Below are 16,762 nucleotides of genomic sequence, written 5' to 3'. Positions count from 1 at the left end.
CTCATGGCTGCTGCAGCCAAGACTGCCCTCAAGCTTCACTGCTTTGACCACGCCCTCCTTGTTAGTGAGTATAAGATCCAGCAGTGCTCCACTCTTTGTTGGCTCATCCACCATTTGTATCCAAGAAGTTATTAAAGCACTGGAGGAACCTCCTGGACTGTGACTGGCTGGTGGAGTAGGCTCTCCAACAAACAGTTGGGTAGTTAAAATCTCCCAGGAGAACCAAGGCCTGTGATTGCAAGACTGCTTTCAGCTGCCTGTAGAAAGCCTCATCAACTTCCTCATTCTGATTAGGTGGCCTGTAATAGACATCCACAATAATATCACTCATGGTAGCACATTCCTTAATTGGTACCCACAAACTCTCAACTCAATCCTCATCCACCCCTGGACAGAACTCAATATATTCTAGTTGCTCTCTCACATAAAGAGCAACCACACCACCTCACCTTGTTGGTCTATCTTTCCTAAAAAAGATACAGCCATCTATGACCACATTCCAGGCATGGAAGCTGTCCCACCATGTCTCTCTGGGTGGCATCCCTTCCCTTCAGCGTGTCAACCACATCACACAGCTTGGTCTCATCAGCAAACCTGCTGAGAGTGCACTCAATCCCACTGTCCATGTCGCCAACAAAGATGTTAAACAGCCATGGTCCTGGTACTGACCCCTGAGGAACACCACTCATCACTGATCTCCTCTTGGACATCAAGCCATTGACCACAATTCTTTGAGTGTGGCCATCCAGCCAATTCCTTACCCACAGAGTGGTCCATCCATTAAATTCATATCTTCCCAATTTTGAGACCAGGATGTCAGGCTGGACTTGCACAAGTCCATGTAGATGACATCAGTTGCTCTCCCCTTATCCACCAACACTCTAATCTCACCACAGAAGGCCACTGAATTGGTCAGGCATGATTCACCCTTAGTGAAGCCATGCTGGCTGTCACCAATTACCTCTTTATTTCTGTTGGGCACGATCTTGCTGGGCACAAAGGTGAGACTGACAGGCCTGCTGTTCCCCAGGCCTCCTTTTTTTCCTTTTTAAAAATGGAGGTTATGTTTCCCCTTTTCCACTCAGGGGGAACTTCAAAAATAATTGAGAATGATCTTGTAATGAGAGCAGCCAGCACTCTCAGCACTTGTAAGGGTATCCATTAGGTCCCATAGACTTGTTCAGTCTGCTTAAATACTACCTAACCCGATCCTCCTCCATCGAAGTCTTCCTCGCTTTGGAATGTAATGATTTCAGGAATCTGACATTCCTGAAGGCTCATCTTACCACTAAAGACTAAGGCAAAGAAGGCTATAGCCTTTTTAATGTCATTTGTCACCATGTTTCTTGCCCCATTCAGCAGCAGGCCCTCTTTTTCCCTAATCTTCCTTTTACAAGAAACAGGGCAGCTTTCTTGCTACCCTTCACATACTTCACTAGGATCAACTCCAGATAGACGCTAGCCTTTCTAACCCCATCATGCATTACTGGAGCTTGGAAAAGACAATCCTTGAAAATCAGCCAGCTCCCTTGGACCCCTTTTTCTCCAGGGCCATAATCTATCCAGTTCTTCCAAGCAGATTACCTGTGCCCTCCTCTGTTGTCTTTTCAAAAGGTACAGATTATATGGCTTAAAACTGTTACAGTCTCCTCTTTCATCACTACCACTTCTTCAACCATAGTGTGCTAATTCACTCAAAGCCTTTTAGAAATGATATATGATAGTACTTGTTAACTACAATTTAATCTATTTTTTATCTCTCATTTTAACATAATAGCCCTGTCTCGTGATTTACTCTTTAACTTTTCTAAATCCATCTGTACCAAGCAGTTTGGTTCTTGATCTGAGCCTCTGCACCTATTAAATTGTTTGTCTAGTTCTTACTATTTCCACCTGGTACTCAGTTTTTTTCCAAAACATACGGCATCTAGAGGCAAAGCTGCAACAATCCATGATTTTATAGATCAGGCGAGGGTACAGTGAACTAAAAATAATAGAACACTTTTAAAAAAAAGAAACTTTGTATGATTTAACATGTGCTTCTATGACAAACATATTAAACATTTTCAAACACTTTTTCTAGGAAAATAAAAGTTTTAAGAAAAATAATGCAAATGTAACCCAGTTTAGACTAAAGGAAACTAGACACCAAACACAGTTTATAATGGAAACATAATGAAAGTTAAATTACCACAAAATCTATAGGTGCAGGTGGTAAGCACAACATCAAAACACACATACAGTAAAAAGGAAAACAATTCAATAGTAAACCAGTATTTCTTACCTGGCAAAGAAGAATTTATACAACCCCAGACTTCTCCCTGAGAAGTAAAATGCAATTAAAAAAAATTAAGTCTACATATTAAGAGAGTTTCTAGAAGACATAAAACAGCTTTTTCAGCATTTTTGCCCTGGGTTTTAAATATCCTATTAGAAGAATTCTTATGTCTAAAACATCTTTTGAAGAAGTGCTACATTGAGTACCACTTGCTTTGACAAGAAGGCTACTATTTACAGAGTATGAAATCAATATACTGTGATTACCTGGAGTACACTCACTAGTCAGCTTTCGCCGCTAGTGTTTAGAGAAGTAAGTAGCAAGTGTTTAAGGCAAAGATGGATTTCTCTAGGTCCAAGATCTGTGGAGAAGCTTATTGCCCTATGTGACATTTGGGATATATGATGCTCAAACACTCCAGGAGATAAACAGTGTATTCAGACACTCAGGGTGTCTAGTATTTGTCTTGAGACATCTAAGAGTGTTCCAGCAATAATTCCTGCTTAAAACAGATATCTCAGCTACTCACTGAGCAGTTTTACTCAGCAAGCCCCCACAATATATTTACAATGCGGCAAATGCTGCAGGCAACTGCAAACCAGGGAGTTTGGTGTGGGATGTGCTGAGATTGTAGACAAAGAGGCTTACAATTGGTGCCACAGCTAGCCCTGAGCAAGGACATAAAAAATAACCAGGCCTTGAATTAATTAAGAGACTCAAAGAGTGTTCCAAGTAAATCACCAACTTGGCAGAAAAATATACTCATAACTGGACCAAACGAATGCACAAGGTGGTAAATAATTTTTGGTACACATGGACAGTGATTAGGTGACTACCATGGCATATCCCAGGAATCAACTGTATAAAAGAAAAGAGTATCAGTCTCAAGACGCCTCCTAGGGCCAGATCTCCACCCCCCTCTACTATGAGACCAAGAGGACACCGCTGGAGCTCTAGGTGGTGACTTTCCTTTAACTCTTTTATTTCCTTTCCTGGTCTTTAACTTTTGTAGTTTAGGGCTAGTTATCACATCTATTATAAGCTTATGACAAACACATAGTTATAACTCTTACCAGCTGTTCTGTACCTAAATAAAAGCCTATCTGTGCACCCGATACTGCATTATCTTTGTTTTGCCCTAGCGGGATTTTGAACGATCCCGCTTATGGGATTGTGACACCCTAGCACTCCTTTCCACCATCTCAAAAAAACCCTCAAACAACACATACAACCACACACAAAACAAAATAAAAAGATTTGAAGGTGCCCCAGAAACAAGAGAAACATAGTTTCAGGAAAAGGTAGATACATGGAAGAAAAGAGTTGTATAAGTGAAGTTTACTAACATGTAAAGTTACAAGAAGGATTTGTTTGGTTCACCTGAATAGCAAAGCACTTCCGGTTCTAAGAACAGGTTCTGCTAAATGAACTGTCTGATGGTATAAGGCAGAAGAATTCTGTACACGTTTTAAATTTTTTTTTTAATTATTTATTTTTTTCCCAGGGGAAAAAAAAAAAAGGTGAAGAGCTTAATAAAGAGTTGCTGTCCCTATCTCTCTCATTACTGTTATTACTGAGACTACTAGGCAAGCTAATATGGGGCATTCTTTACACTGGATCACACACTGGTCTGCCACCTACCCTATAAAAATTACAAATGTCCTTGAAGGAGGTGTAGACAGCAGATGAAGAATTCCATATAAGGTATGAATTTTATCTCAGCTGTCAGAAGCTGTCAATCTGGCCTTGAACGCTTCCACTAGTTTACTCTGTTTTGCCTGTGATGGTAATTGCTGAGCAATTTCAAGTCAGGAGCCTTTTGTCCTATTTTCTCTCCTCTGTCCAGCTAAGGAGTCATGGAGTGGCTTGGTGGACACCTAGCACGCAGCCAAGGTTAAACCCCGACAAGGGGCTGTAAGTGGAAGAGTGTTGAACATGTTCTTTAAAACAAAATGAACAGTTCAATTTAATCACACTGAAACAGCAACCTATTTTGTCATGCAATGATTCTGTCTTCACAGGAATCAACGACTTTCTAAAGTTGCAATGGATCTGTATCTAATGATCTAAAACTGTCCTCTTCTGTATCCATGGGAGTTTTCCACTTAGGTAAGAGTCAAAGTCAGCTCAGAAGAAAAGGCTAAAGAGTTGCCACTTCTACTAGCCCCACCCCATTGATTCAAATAACTTACCTTTATTTCATGAGAAAGTTAATGGTTGGACTCAACAATCTTAAGAGTCTTTTCCAACCTAAATGATTCTATGATTCTAAGATAAAGTCACCTCTTGCGTTGGCAGTTACTGTATTACTTAATACCAGGGAATGCCCCCTCTATCAGATAACCCCCCCAAAAAAATATAAATACAGACAACGTCCATAACTAGTGCTCCAGAAAATAGACCATGTGATTAAAGTCCTAACCTATGTGCCCATCTGTGGAATGTCACTAGAACACCTCTGACAAAGAGAGGTAGTATTTGAAAACAGCAAATATGATATTAAGCTAAACTGTAAAATACTGATACCTAGATGTGTTTTACAAAGACACATTGGTAAAATTAATTTATTGCCATTTATAATTGGGAGTTTAAAAAATCATGTCAATCATTTTCCCCCTTTCAGATACTCTCCAGTCCCGACTTCTAAAAATGCACTCCTCTTCTACACAGATAGATTCTACTCTTCCTATCAGGAAATAAAAGATACAGAAAACCAGTTATAATACAAATGTTACGCACCACTTTGATATGTTTTGATGCCACAGATTTTACTCATACCTATAGTCATACTCATACCTAAAGTCTGTAACTTTCCAAGACCCTAGAGCTGGTGATAGGTACAAAACACTGAAAAAACATAATTTTGACACATAGAAGAAAAGGATCCACAGGCAAACACACTCTTGCAAAATTGCTTATAAAATGTTTTTCTCAGGTTTACTATTCATACACATTGCCCTTTTTTGCTGAGTATATGTTTTAGGCTAGCTGGAAGCAGTATTTATACTGTTTAGAAGTAACAAAAATTGGAAGAGGAAAGCAGACCTTTCTGACAGCAAATGTGTTAAGATATATTAAGCTGCCAAGAGATACAAATCCAGAATTTACAGTCTGAATAATAGTGCTGCTCTCTTCCCTCAGTAGATCATCTCTAAATACACTGGAGAACTTTTAAGAAACCATTACCTTACTTACCCAATAAAAGCATTACTCCAGTTTGTTACGGTCATAAACCATTCAGAGCAGCTATGGGGGTCGCTTCCTTGCCTTAGCCCAATCAAGCCATCACAGCTTTGTGCCACACATGGCATGATCTAATTTAAGTCGCAGTCATCAACATCTACATAACAATCACCCAGTACACTTTTTTGCAACATAGGTCAGATTTTCTTTCCATTTCACAGCTTATATAACAAGGACACTTCGCAAAATTGTCAAGTCACATCTTACTGCAAGTAGTGTAGCATATGATGGCTTTATAAAAAAAAAATTAAAATCCTACTTCGAGGATCAAACATCATTACAAAAATTCTTCTAGCCCTCTTAACAAGGAAGAAAAAGCTCGAACATACGCACATTCTACCAGCTCAAAACTCAGCGAGGAAATAAAATAGAAGTAATTTTAAAACCATATTTTTGCAAGCAAAACTTTGTTAATGTAAGATTAATTGGTTTATTTTCTTTAATTAAAAACTAGCAAGCCTTACCATTGTTCCTGGACAATAGTCAGGTGCTCGCTGCAGTAAGTGCTTCAAACGGGAATCACTCTTAGAAGACAAAATCTGCAAAAAATAAAACACACCTTGAAACATATAGCATGTAGCTACACACTGAATGTCTTTCTCAATTGATTTCATGATTTTTAGTTTCACTACTGCCTTGACAACATTGGCTAACAGTCCTTCAAGTACGTTGTGCTTTTTACGAAGAAAAAATTTTTGTATTTAGGAGTGAATGAGGATTTCCTCCTCAAATACTTCAATCAAAAAGTTTCTATTTGAATAGACAGTGTGAAAAACTTTCAGGATTTCTGCCCCACATACCAAAATATTATACAACTATCTTTACTTAATTAACCTTCTGCTACATGTTACATGACATCAGGCAACTAAACTCCTTCCAAAAAAACCTGAAATAAGCAAGTTTTATGGAACAATGATGGACAAAATATAGAATAGTTAAAGAGACTATAAAAAATGACCAATGAAAACTACCCGCAGCAGAGCATGATCAAATTAATCACCACCTAAGCAAACCGAACATCTGGAAGTTTGTAAGACTGGCTGGGATGCAACTGAGGATGTTGAGAAGCTAGCCACTGCAAGGCAGCTTCGCTACCATTTTTGAAGGATCATAGTGACTGGATGAGGTTCCTCATGATCAAAAAAAGACAAACATCATATCCATTCAAAAGGCAAGAAAGAGAATTATGGGAAATTATGTGAAATTACATGAAAATTAATTAGGGAACAGGAAAGACAAGAAGGTGACTGAAAACAGCCAGTATAGGCATATGAATTTAGCTTGATACATTTCCATGATGAAAAGACTGGTTTAGTGAAAACTGGAGAAAACCCTATGTTGTCTACATTGACAAGGTTTTTGCATGGTCTTCTACTGTATCTATATAGCCAAACTGATGAACATGGATGGGATGGGTGGGTGACAAACTGTCTGGACAGTAGGTCTCAGAGATTAGCAGTCAGCTCAATGTGTAAGTGCTAGCCACTTTGAAGTGGTGTAATACAGGAGTCAAATAAATACCGTAAATGGCTTTACTAGCAAGCCAGACAATGGGACAGAAACAATACTCAGCAGGTATGCAGATAAGTCTAAACCGGGAGCTGTCATTAACATAGTGGAGAGTGGAGCTGTCATTCAGATAGGTTTCAATGGGCTGATGGACAACTCAAGCAATTCAACAAAGGCAAACAAAGAATCTTGCAGCTGAAATGGAATAACCCCATGCAACAGTACAGGCTGGGTTTTCAATGGCTAGAAACCAGCTTTGCAGAAAAAGGTTTTGGGTCCTGGTGGATGCCAAATTGAAGGGGAGCCAGCAGTTCACTGGTACAACACTGAAAGCCAACAGCATGCTGCACTTATCTAGGAACAGCACTGGCAGCAGGTTAAAGGAAGATAACCATGCTCTTCTATGAGGCACTAATGAGGCCACATCTGTAATACCGAATCTAGATTTGTACCACCCTTGAGCTAGGAATGTTATTGACAAACTGCAGAGAGTCCAGTAGAAAGCCACAAAAGATGCTGGACTTTACAACATACCAAGACAGGCTGAGGTAAAAGAAACCTTTTATCAGTTTGAAGAGGTAAGAGGGAGCAGAAAAGATCAAAATTCTTGTCTTCCAGTACCTGAAGTTGGATTACCAAACAGACAAGTCAGACTGTTCTCACAGTAGCACAGTGGAAGGAAAAGCTGCAAAAGTAACAAGTTGCAGTAAGTGAAATTCTGACTGGATGCAAAGAGAAATGTCTCTTCAGGAGAGCTTATATCCATCCATTCCCAAGCTCCAGTGATAGTTGTCCCACCATGTCTTAGTGATGTCAGTAACACTGCAGCCCTGCAGGCTTGCACACATTTGCAGCTCCTCTTGCTTGTTTCCCATGCTGCATGTATTTGCATAGAAGCATTTAAGTTGGGCCCACAATAACACTACCTCACTGCCTGGGATTTCCTTATCCTTCATTACAGGTATTCTCCTGCTGATCTGTGATCCCTCTTCAGGCCCAGGGCATCTCTTACTTGAATTGGCTTCAAAGGGGTGGGTGTGGGATGGACTGAGGATCCCCTCCCCCACCAACTCTATTTTAAAGCCCTCTTTACCAGACTGGCAAGCCTATTGCCAAAGATCCTCACCCCCTTCCCTGAAAGATGAACCCCATAAGCCCCTAGCAGACCAGGTTTCTCAAAGTGAGTCCCATGGTCTAGGAAACAAAAGCCCTGGCTGTGGCACCACTCCTGTAACCATTTATTGATTTTCTCAGTCCGATTTGCCCTTTCAAGCCCATTCTCTTTGACTGGGGGGATCAATGAAAAGACTGTCTGTGCTCGAGTCCCTCACTGCTTCTCCCAGGGCTCTGTAATCTGTCTTCACAGTCTTCAGAGTGCTCCTTTCTGTATCATTACAACCCACATTAAACAGCAGGAGTGGACAGTAGTCACTGGGACGTACAAGCTCGCATGGTCTTTCAGTGACGTTCCTTACGTGACCATCTGGCAAGTAACAAACCTCTCTGGAGAGTTGGTCTGGCAAGCAAATGGATGCCTCCGTACCTTTCAGATGAGAGTCTCCCATCCCTATCACCCATCACGTCCTCTTGTTTGCACTTGTCAATATATGGTGAGATGGCTGAACTGTCTTGTTTGGCTCCAGAAACTTGCCTGATGCCACCTGGCTTTTATCCTGTCAAGTCTGCAGAACCATGAAGCAGTTTTGCAGGGGCACCTTGGATTTTGTGGGAAACCTCTTCTTCCTGCTGTTTTTTTTAATCTTTGGAAACTTCCATTGTTCTTCTTTCTTGGCCTCACTCCTTTCTCTGTATGCTGGTGGAGCATTTATTGGCTGTGTGACCTCAGACTGTGGTTTCACTGCAGCCTAGGCCTGGATCCAGCTATCTCTTAACTTTTCTAGCTCCCTGAAGTTACACAGCCTTTACAGTTTCCTTCAGCTCAGACTCCTGCTGCAGGAGGTCCTCTACCTAAGCACACCCTATGCATGATGGTTTCCCACTTAACCCTGCCCCACGCATGAGGTCCAGGCAGTTCCCACACCTTTTGGTCGCTACAGCAGCCTCTGCCTTCAACAGAATCCCTCACCACCCATCTCAGTGCTCTAAAGTATCTTTTGACTGTTCTTAGACTGCAAGTCTCAGCTTGCTCTTCACCTACATAGAAGATCAATAGTGAGTAATAATCTGAGGACTGTACTAAACTAGGAAGTTTCCTAGGGATGTCCTTAACCTGGCCTCCGGGGAGACAGCAGACTTCTCTGCTAGGAAGGTCTACCCAGCATATCAGATCCTCTGTTCCCTTCATAATGGAGTCACCTACAACTATAACCCTTCTTTTCTTCCTTGTGGATATTGCTGTAATGTGGGCAGTAGGTCTTTCTGACTGCGGACATACCTCTGTCATAGGCTGCCCAACGTCAACATCTTAATTTGGATGGTCTTTCTCAACCAGAGCCTCATATCTGTTTTTCAGTGGCACTTGGGGTGGTGAGGTGGGCAAGGAGGGAGTTCATCTGTTGCCATGACCACGAACTTGCTTCCATTCACTATCCTCATCCAGGCTACTGCATCTGGGTTGGCAATGGCACGATTCAGGGGCTCCCTGATCCTGCATACTTTCTGATGGGTGCTCCCATTTGTTTCAAAGAGGGCAGAGCCTGGCTCCACCAGTCTCTCATCCACCTGCTCACAGCAGCACACACAGCAGTTGTCATAACTGCCACTTGTTGTCAGCAAAAGGCTCAGACACTCCCATGACCTGCACAGCTGTACGTTTCCATGGATTCTCTGCCTGGGTTTCCACATCCACCCTGACCGGTGCAGAGTGCACAGCCTTCTGCCTAGTGGAGGCCATAGTAGACGTCTAAGAGGCTGACAACCACCAATAGGGCTCACCTGCCAAGCAGGCAGTGCTGATGCTCCTCCCTTCACGCTCGTTCATGCGCCCGGCTCCCTCTGCACTGGCCACTTTTAATTTGCTATGGCTCCCCCGGTATGTTCCCAGCCATGTCAGCCTCTCGACCAATTCCCAACTCATTTCAGGTCTTGGGTCTTGCTGTTCTCCCTCAGGAACCTCCCTATACATCTTGATCTAGCTCAATTTTTAAAGGCATAGCACTCACTGCTGCCACTGCCTCTCCCCCACTAAGATTATAAACTTTTCCTTCCAGCTTGGTATTTCCTGAAGAGTGGAATGTTGCCTCCACCAGGTCAGAGGACTAGGAGACCTTGTTAACAAAGACTAAGGAAAGAAGCCATTCAGCACCTCTGCCTTATCTGCATTTGCTGACACTACATCATGTACTGCATTCAACAACAGCTGCCCATTTTTACTTCTTCAGCCTTTAACTACTGCCATAGCATGTCCTGTTGCCCTTGACATGCTGAACAAGTCTCAACTCTAGCTAAGCTTTGTCTTTTCCAATATAACCTTACAGGCCTGGGCATACTTTCTAAATTTCTTTTATAACCCTTCCCTGCTTCTGCCTTCTCTATACTACCTTTCTGCATTGACACTTGTTCATTACCTCTTTGTTTAGCCAAGCCAGCCCCTTGAAACATTAAAGTGTTCTCCTGGGGACTGGGATGGACTGTTCCTATGCATGGAGGAGGATCTGGATAGAGATCTCTGGAGTGGTATAAAAATCAGTAAGTGGACAGCCTCTTCAGACAGCTTGTTAGCCTCTACCAAAGAATCATTCAACAAAAGATGCCACCAGCCCGATGTGAGTTAACTAAGACAGCTCTTTACAGAATAATCTGAGGGGTGCCAGTCTTGCTTTAGACTTGTTCTAGACCTCTCACCACAAAGACTCTGAATATTCTGATTATCTGAGTAGAGAGAGATCCTCCAGATGAGGCAAGATCAGAGTATCTTATAAAAACCATAGAACACTCTACACAATAATTAGCATCTATTTAACAGAAATGGATTAAAATTGACAGTAGAAAGATCAAGGCCTCTCATTAAGAGTTAACAGGAATTCACATGATAAACTGGGAACTCCAATGAAACAAAGGAATTGGACAGATTATTTCAAATGCCCTCTCAATGCAGCTACTAAACCTGCTAATTACATTTGTTTTTATATGGCATCAAATATATTTATCTTATTTATACCTATGTTTTAACACAATTTTTAAGACTGAATGCTATACTTCTGCTTATAATACTAGCTACAGTTTTCCTTACCTGTATTAAAAGAGATAAACTTATGCTGGAAGGGCTACAAGAATAATTACAGAAACTGTGATAACATCTTATGCAAAGAGACTGTAAAGCTTTTCCTTGTTTGGCCTAACAATAGGAAAGCTGAAGGGGAATTTGGCTGCATTCTACAAACATATCAGGGAGGAAGAAGTGCAATTTAAAATAAAAGTTTTGTTAGTACAATCACGGATAAATACAAACCTAATCACTATGCTAGTTTGGTTCTGGCATGCTTTTGGTAGTGGGGAAGGGGCCCCAGGGGTGCTCCTGTAAGATGTTACTAAAAGCTCCCCCTGCTAAGGTGGCCAAGGCCAAGCCATTACAGAGACAATAGATGCACCTCTGTGATTAACATATTAATTGATATAAGACCTGAAAGCAGAGAGAGCAAAGGAAGAAGAGGAAAGGTGGAAGCTGGAAAGGTGAAAGCAGTGCCAGAGTAGAGATTCTGAGGTTGGTGAGGAAGAAGAGGAAGTTCCCTTGCAGCCCACGGCAAGATGACAGGTGGTCCCCCTGCACTCACAGAGGGGAAACAACAGTAGAGCATCCCCTGAAGGTGCCAGGAGGGGCAAATGTGGACCTGCAGCCCATGGACTTGGATCTGCAGCCATGGGGGACCCTGCACCAGGGAAGGTGACTGTACCCAAAGCAGCCCATGACTCTGTGGGAAGCCCATGCTGAAGCAGCTTGCTCCTGAGGGACTGCTCCCTGTGGGAAGGACTCATGAAGGAGAGGTTCTTGGAGGACTCTCTCCCATGGGAGGGACCCCGTGGGGAAGCAGGGGAGGACTATAAGGAATCCTTCTTCCTGAGGAGGAAGGAGCAGCAGGAACCACCAGCCTGTGAACTGACTCTAAACCCCATCCCCTGTCCCCCTGTGCCGCTGGGGGAAGGAGGGAGAGAAACCGGGAACAAAGGGATTTGGGCCCGGGAAGAAGGGAGAGGTGGGGTACATATGCAAGCCCTGCTCTCTGTGTGTAATTAGTGTGAAATTAAATTATTTTTCCCCAAGTTGAGTCTGTTTTGCCTAGGACCTTAAGTGGTGAGTGAAACCCTCCTTGTCCTTTGTCTTGACTCACAAGTTTCTAGTTGGACTTTGTCCTGCCCATCTCAGTGTGTGTGTAGAGGGGGGGGCTGAGTGAGCAGTCTCATGGCTGGTTCTTTGTTGTCGAGTTAGGCCCAAACCACAACAATCATAATCAAGCTGAGGGCTTCAGCAGTCCCAAAGTGGGTAATGAAGACAAGAAAAGAGGGCAGGTATGATGTAAGGACACCATTTTTATATTAAAATTGTGTATGTATGCTTTACTGATGTAAATTTTTATGTATATAAATGTATATAAAGACACACAAACAAAGCTGTACCATGTAGTCTCCAAAGGTACAAATCTACATATAAGTTGTGAAAAAAATGTATTCCAAACTTGACTTTTCAATCTTTGTTATTACCTTATGAACAAAGTAAGGAGATTCACAAAGCTATATATATGTCATGAGTATCTCACCTGCTTTTCTAAGAAACAAGAACAGGCAGGTAGAAAGAACAGTATCAACATCTTGTTCTTCATTTTAAATTCCCAAAAACTTGGATACAGAAGATAGAGAAACTGGGCAAAATACCTTCACCCCTCATTTCCTAACATACTTATCACTTCTTGATCAAATCCTGACCTTACCTTTATATCTCTATTTGTCCTCAACTTAAGTAGAACCTGTTTTCTGTGGAAGGAAAGATGACTACAGTGTTAAACATTTAAGTTCTCATTTAAATAACAATAACATTAACTCTCATGATTCACACACTGTATTCACACAGAAAATAATTTGCTTATAACCCTAATCTTGCTACATCATTCTCTAAAGGCATGACTTTATCTCCAAGGGATAAAACTAATTTAAAACAAGCTTACCTGTTCACAGACATCACGGCACATTAAGTTGTCCTTTGCATGGTAACAACAAGACAAGCCTATGGAAAAGCAGAGGGAGGGGAAAAAAGATATTTAAAAGACCTGAAGTGCTTAACTATCATAAATTCTGAACAGAAGAGCCACTCCATGGCCCCTCAGGATGATTTCACTGGTCCACAGATGATAGCAAGAAATTTTCCTTCCCAGAAGGCAAAAAAGAACATGAGAAAATTTTGTTACAAAGCTGACACAGATCAGTTCATCAAGTCTCACAGAATTACCCCTGAACACTCACTGCCTCCAAAAGGAGATCTCACTCCCCATGCTTCTGCTTCTCGTCACATTTCTGCTTCTTAGCTTGCACTAGCTTGGCACTGCGATATTCCTTTGTGGAGCAATTCAAATTATTAACCCAAGGAGGGGGAAGAAAGGATAGAATAATAAAAAGTGAACAACAAAATCCAGCAAAAACTCCAGAGACTATATGCTTTTGTAAACTGAATCATCTCACAGAATCTGAAAAGTTCAGGAACCAGTTAGGAACAGGTGGAAAAGGAAATTAAAGCAGGAACCCTTTTTCTCACAGAGGTGAACACTGCTGCACATTCAACTCTGACTTCCTAAAAACTTGGAATAAATCATGAATTGTTTCACTAGTGATGGATGACTTTGCCTGACTAGATGGAAGCCACAGAGTTCACAGATATGAACGCATCAACAGGAACAAAACGGAGAACTGAAGCACTAAGAAGACATGAGACATCACGTTTAAAGCTCCTTCATTCAGAGCTAAGCTTGACCCATATAAAATTGATTGCACAACTCCTTGATAATAATTTTCATCCTCACTGCCCAGTGTTTGGAACAGTGTACTAAAAACCAGAGAAGTTTCCTTCAAACCTTTTACTTCTACACACATCTTCATACTCAAGTTAATTTCATGATTACAGATTTCTGCTCAACTGTATCTGATCTATGTATCACACCGATACAACATAAAAGCAATCCTGTACAATGATATCACACACATGAAGCTGTATTTCACGGTACCTAGTTACTAAATAGATTCTGACAGAACCAATAACAAGGATCTTAAGCATGAATTCCTCAATAATTTCATAGCTCACAAGTGCTTTCACCTGAAAAGTTATAGCTATTACAAGGAGATAACCAATAAAAAAACCCCAAACAATTCCATCACCACAGATCCAAAATTCTCCAATACTGAAATGATATTAAAAAAGAAAATTTCAGCTTGAAAATACAGAGAAACTGGAAAAAAAGACCAAAAAAAACCCCAAACCACAGAAAAGATTGTCTGAAACATTCACAAATTAAAACAGCTATTACAAGCTTGAGCTATATTTTAATGCAGAAATCTACATCCCTGAAGAGAAAATTTTTTTTTGGTCAATTTTCTACCATTAGAGAAGAGGACTAAGGTATGACACAGATGACAGATGGCTCACAAATCTTTCTGATTTGAGGGATATCAATGGGATCTTCCATGTTTTCCTACTATGTTCAGTAAGCTGATCTGTGCTGAGAACCAACTTCATCATTAGCAGGCTTCACCACGTTCAAACTTCAGTTATGAGTTCACTTAACCGAAAAGCTTTGCTTTACACTTTATTAGTCTTGTTATAAAGCCAAGGTATTAGAAATACATAATATTAATAAAAAACATTCACTTTTAGAAACAGTTTTTCTCAAGGCAAGGATTGCACTTATTTTCATAAATGTTTCTAAATTTCAGTGTCTAATGCAATCAAACTGCAAGCACGTTAATACAGTGCTGGAGAAAACATTAAAGTTCACAATCAAAATATATCCAGCAAATTAACTGTTATAAGTAAAAAAAATAAATCCAGTCAAACATACCTAAACATAGGCTTTACTTACAAACAGGAACACTGGCTACTCAATCTTGGTTTTCTTGTTTTGTTTCACTGTAATCTGAAATTTTTCATTATACACATTTTTATTGAGAGTAACTGCTACATTTAAGATAGCCAAGAATTCAGAGTTAGCGATCTATAAAGCGAATTTACGTTGGCTTAGGTGACAATGCACGTCACTATCATTTGAGTTCCTGAGTATCTTAGGCAACACTTTATTAAACATTCATCACGCAGGCCTTTTATCCATTAGTTTTCAGTGGCTTTCAACCTTCCTGTGATTAACCAACACACATCCAGGAATGTTCTCCTTCCCAATCACTTACACTGCTGAGTTTCAAGTCTTATAAATTATACCAAAGCATACTGATTTTTTTTTGTAATTTAATTCCTTTTATACAAAAGTCTAATAGATTCACGCTATCTTGAATTAGCAAGAAATTAAACTGGCCCAGAGTGGTTTTTAGTGCTTAAGTCAGAAATGGAAATTACTAACAATATCTATTCAAAACAAAATTCCTCAGTTATCTGGAATTTCCAGTTAACCTATTTGGGAATGTTCTATGACATCTACTTCAGACGGTTCCTTACTTCTCCATTCTCACCTTTTCTAACATTTTGGAAAACGTTAGCAAAACCACGAGGAATACAAGCCCTGCAACACACGGGCTATTCTGACATTTCTTATGGCAGGTTCCCAATGAGTAACATCTGGAAGAAGATACCAGGTCTTCTCCATTCGAAACCACAATCTCGGGAACGTACTCACTGCCAGCACGACAGCCGAAGCCACAGATCCCGGCCCGCGCCGTGTAACCCGGTGGGGTAAGGAGCCTGCCCCCACCGCGCTGCCAAGCGGGATGCGGGAAGGACGGCCGTGCCCTCCCTGCATCCCACTCCCCGCCAGCCCAGCTACGCAGCCCCTCGCTCCCGCTGCGGGGCTTTAGGCGCGGCTTTCCGCGGGGCTTTTCCGCCCGCACAGCGAGACAGCAGCGGCGGGAAGTACCGGCCCCGGAAAGGCGACGCTGCCCCGTTCTGGCAGAGCCCGCGGGCACCGGGGAGCCGGCTCCGACCTCACTTGCCGCGGCCTCCGGCTCGAGCAGGGCAGGCACGGCTGGAAGCGGGTGCCGCGGGGCCGCCCGCCCTCCTCCGGGCAGCCCGAACCCTGCGGCGGGGCAGCCGGGGCAGCCGGGGCAGGCAGCGCCGGGCCCGCCCCACCCCTGCGGGCAACGCCAGCGCCCCGGGCCCCGGGCGGCTCCGTTCCTGCGCCATGTTGCCGAAGCGGGACCCGCGGAGCCGCCTCCCCGTCCCTCCCCCCGCCCACTACTCACCAGCCGCCCCAGGGAAGAGCAGCGGAGCCGCCGCCAGGCAGAGCAGGGCCCAAGGCCCCCGAGCCGCCCTCGCCGCCATGGCCCGGCCGCCGCCCCGCCGCGCCGCCCCGCCCCGGGACCCCCGCCCGCCGGCCGGACCGGCTGTGACGCCGGCAGCTGCCCCGGCCCCCGGCCCGGCCCCCGGCCCCGCGCCGCCTCCCGCCGCCCCCATTGGCTGCCGCGCTCCAGCCGGGGCTCGGCCCCTCCGCCCGGCGGCCGCGGACATTCCAGGGGCGGCAGCCGTGCCCGCCGAGAGAAGCCCCGCGCCGCCCCGCCCCTGCCCGCCCGCCCGGCGGGGGGACGCGGCGGACAGAAGGGGCGGGTCCTGCCGCAGGGCGGGGCTGG

The 16,762-nt window shown here is 43.1% G+C and overlaps 1 protein-coding gene across 3 annotated transcripts in view; it reads right to left on the bottom strand.

The window, feature by feature from the left end:
* Positions 1-16,479, bottom strand: part of RECK (reversion inducing cysteine rich protein with kazal motifs) — a 71,653-nt gene extending 55,174 nt beyond the window's left edge. For all 3 annotated transcript variants that reach the window (XM_051612821.1, XM_051612819.1, XM_051612820.1), the window contains exons 1-4: positions 16,379-16,479; positions 13,150-13,208; positions 5,986-6,060; positions 2,285-2,321 (exon numbers count right to left, since the gene is read on the bottom strand). In XM_051612821.1, the coding sequence (XP_051468781.1) occupies positions 2,285-2,321; positions 5,986-6,060; positions 13,150-13,208; positions 16,379-16,457 (250 nt within the window). In that variant the 5' untranslated portion in view covers positions 16,458-16,479. The remainder of the gene's footprint in view (positions 1-2,284; positions 2,322-5,985; positions 6,061-13,149; positions 13,209-16,378) is intronic.
* Between the last annotated feature and the right edge of the window lie 283 nt (positions 16,480-16,762).

The sequence above is a fragment of the Apus apus genome, chromosome 2 (genome assembly GCF_020740795.1).
Source record: "Apus apus isolate bApuApu2 chromosome 2, bApuApu2.pri.cur, whole genome shotgun sequence".
Taxonomy (NCBI): domain Eukaryota; kingdom Metazoa; phylum Chordata; class Aves; order Apodiformes; family Apodidae; genus Apus; species Apus apus.
The sequence above is the reverse complement of the archived record's forward strand: the minus strand, read 5'-3'. Positions and strand labels throughout refer to the sequence as shown.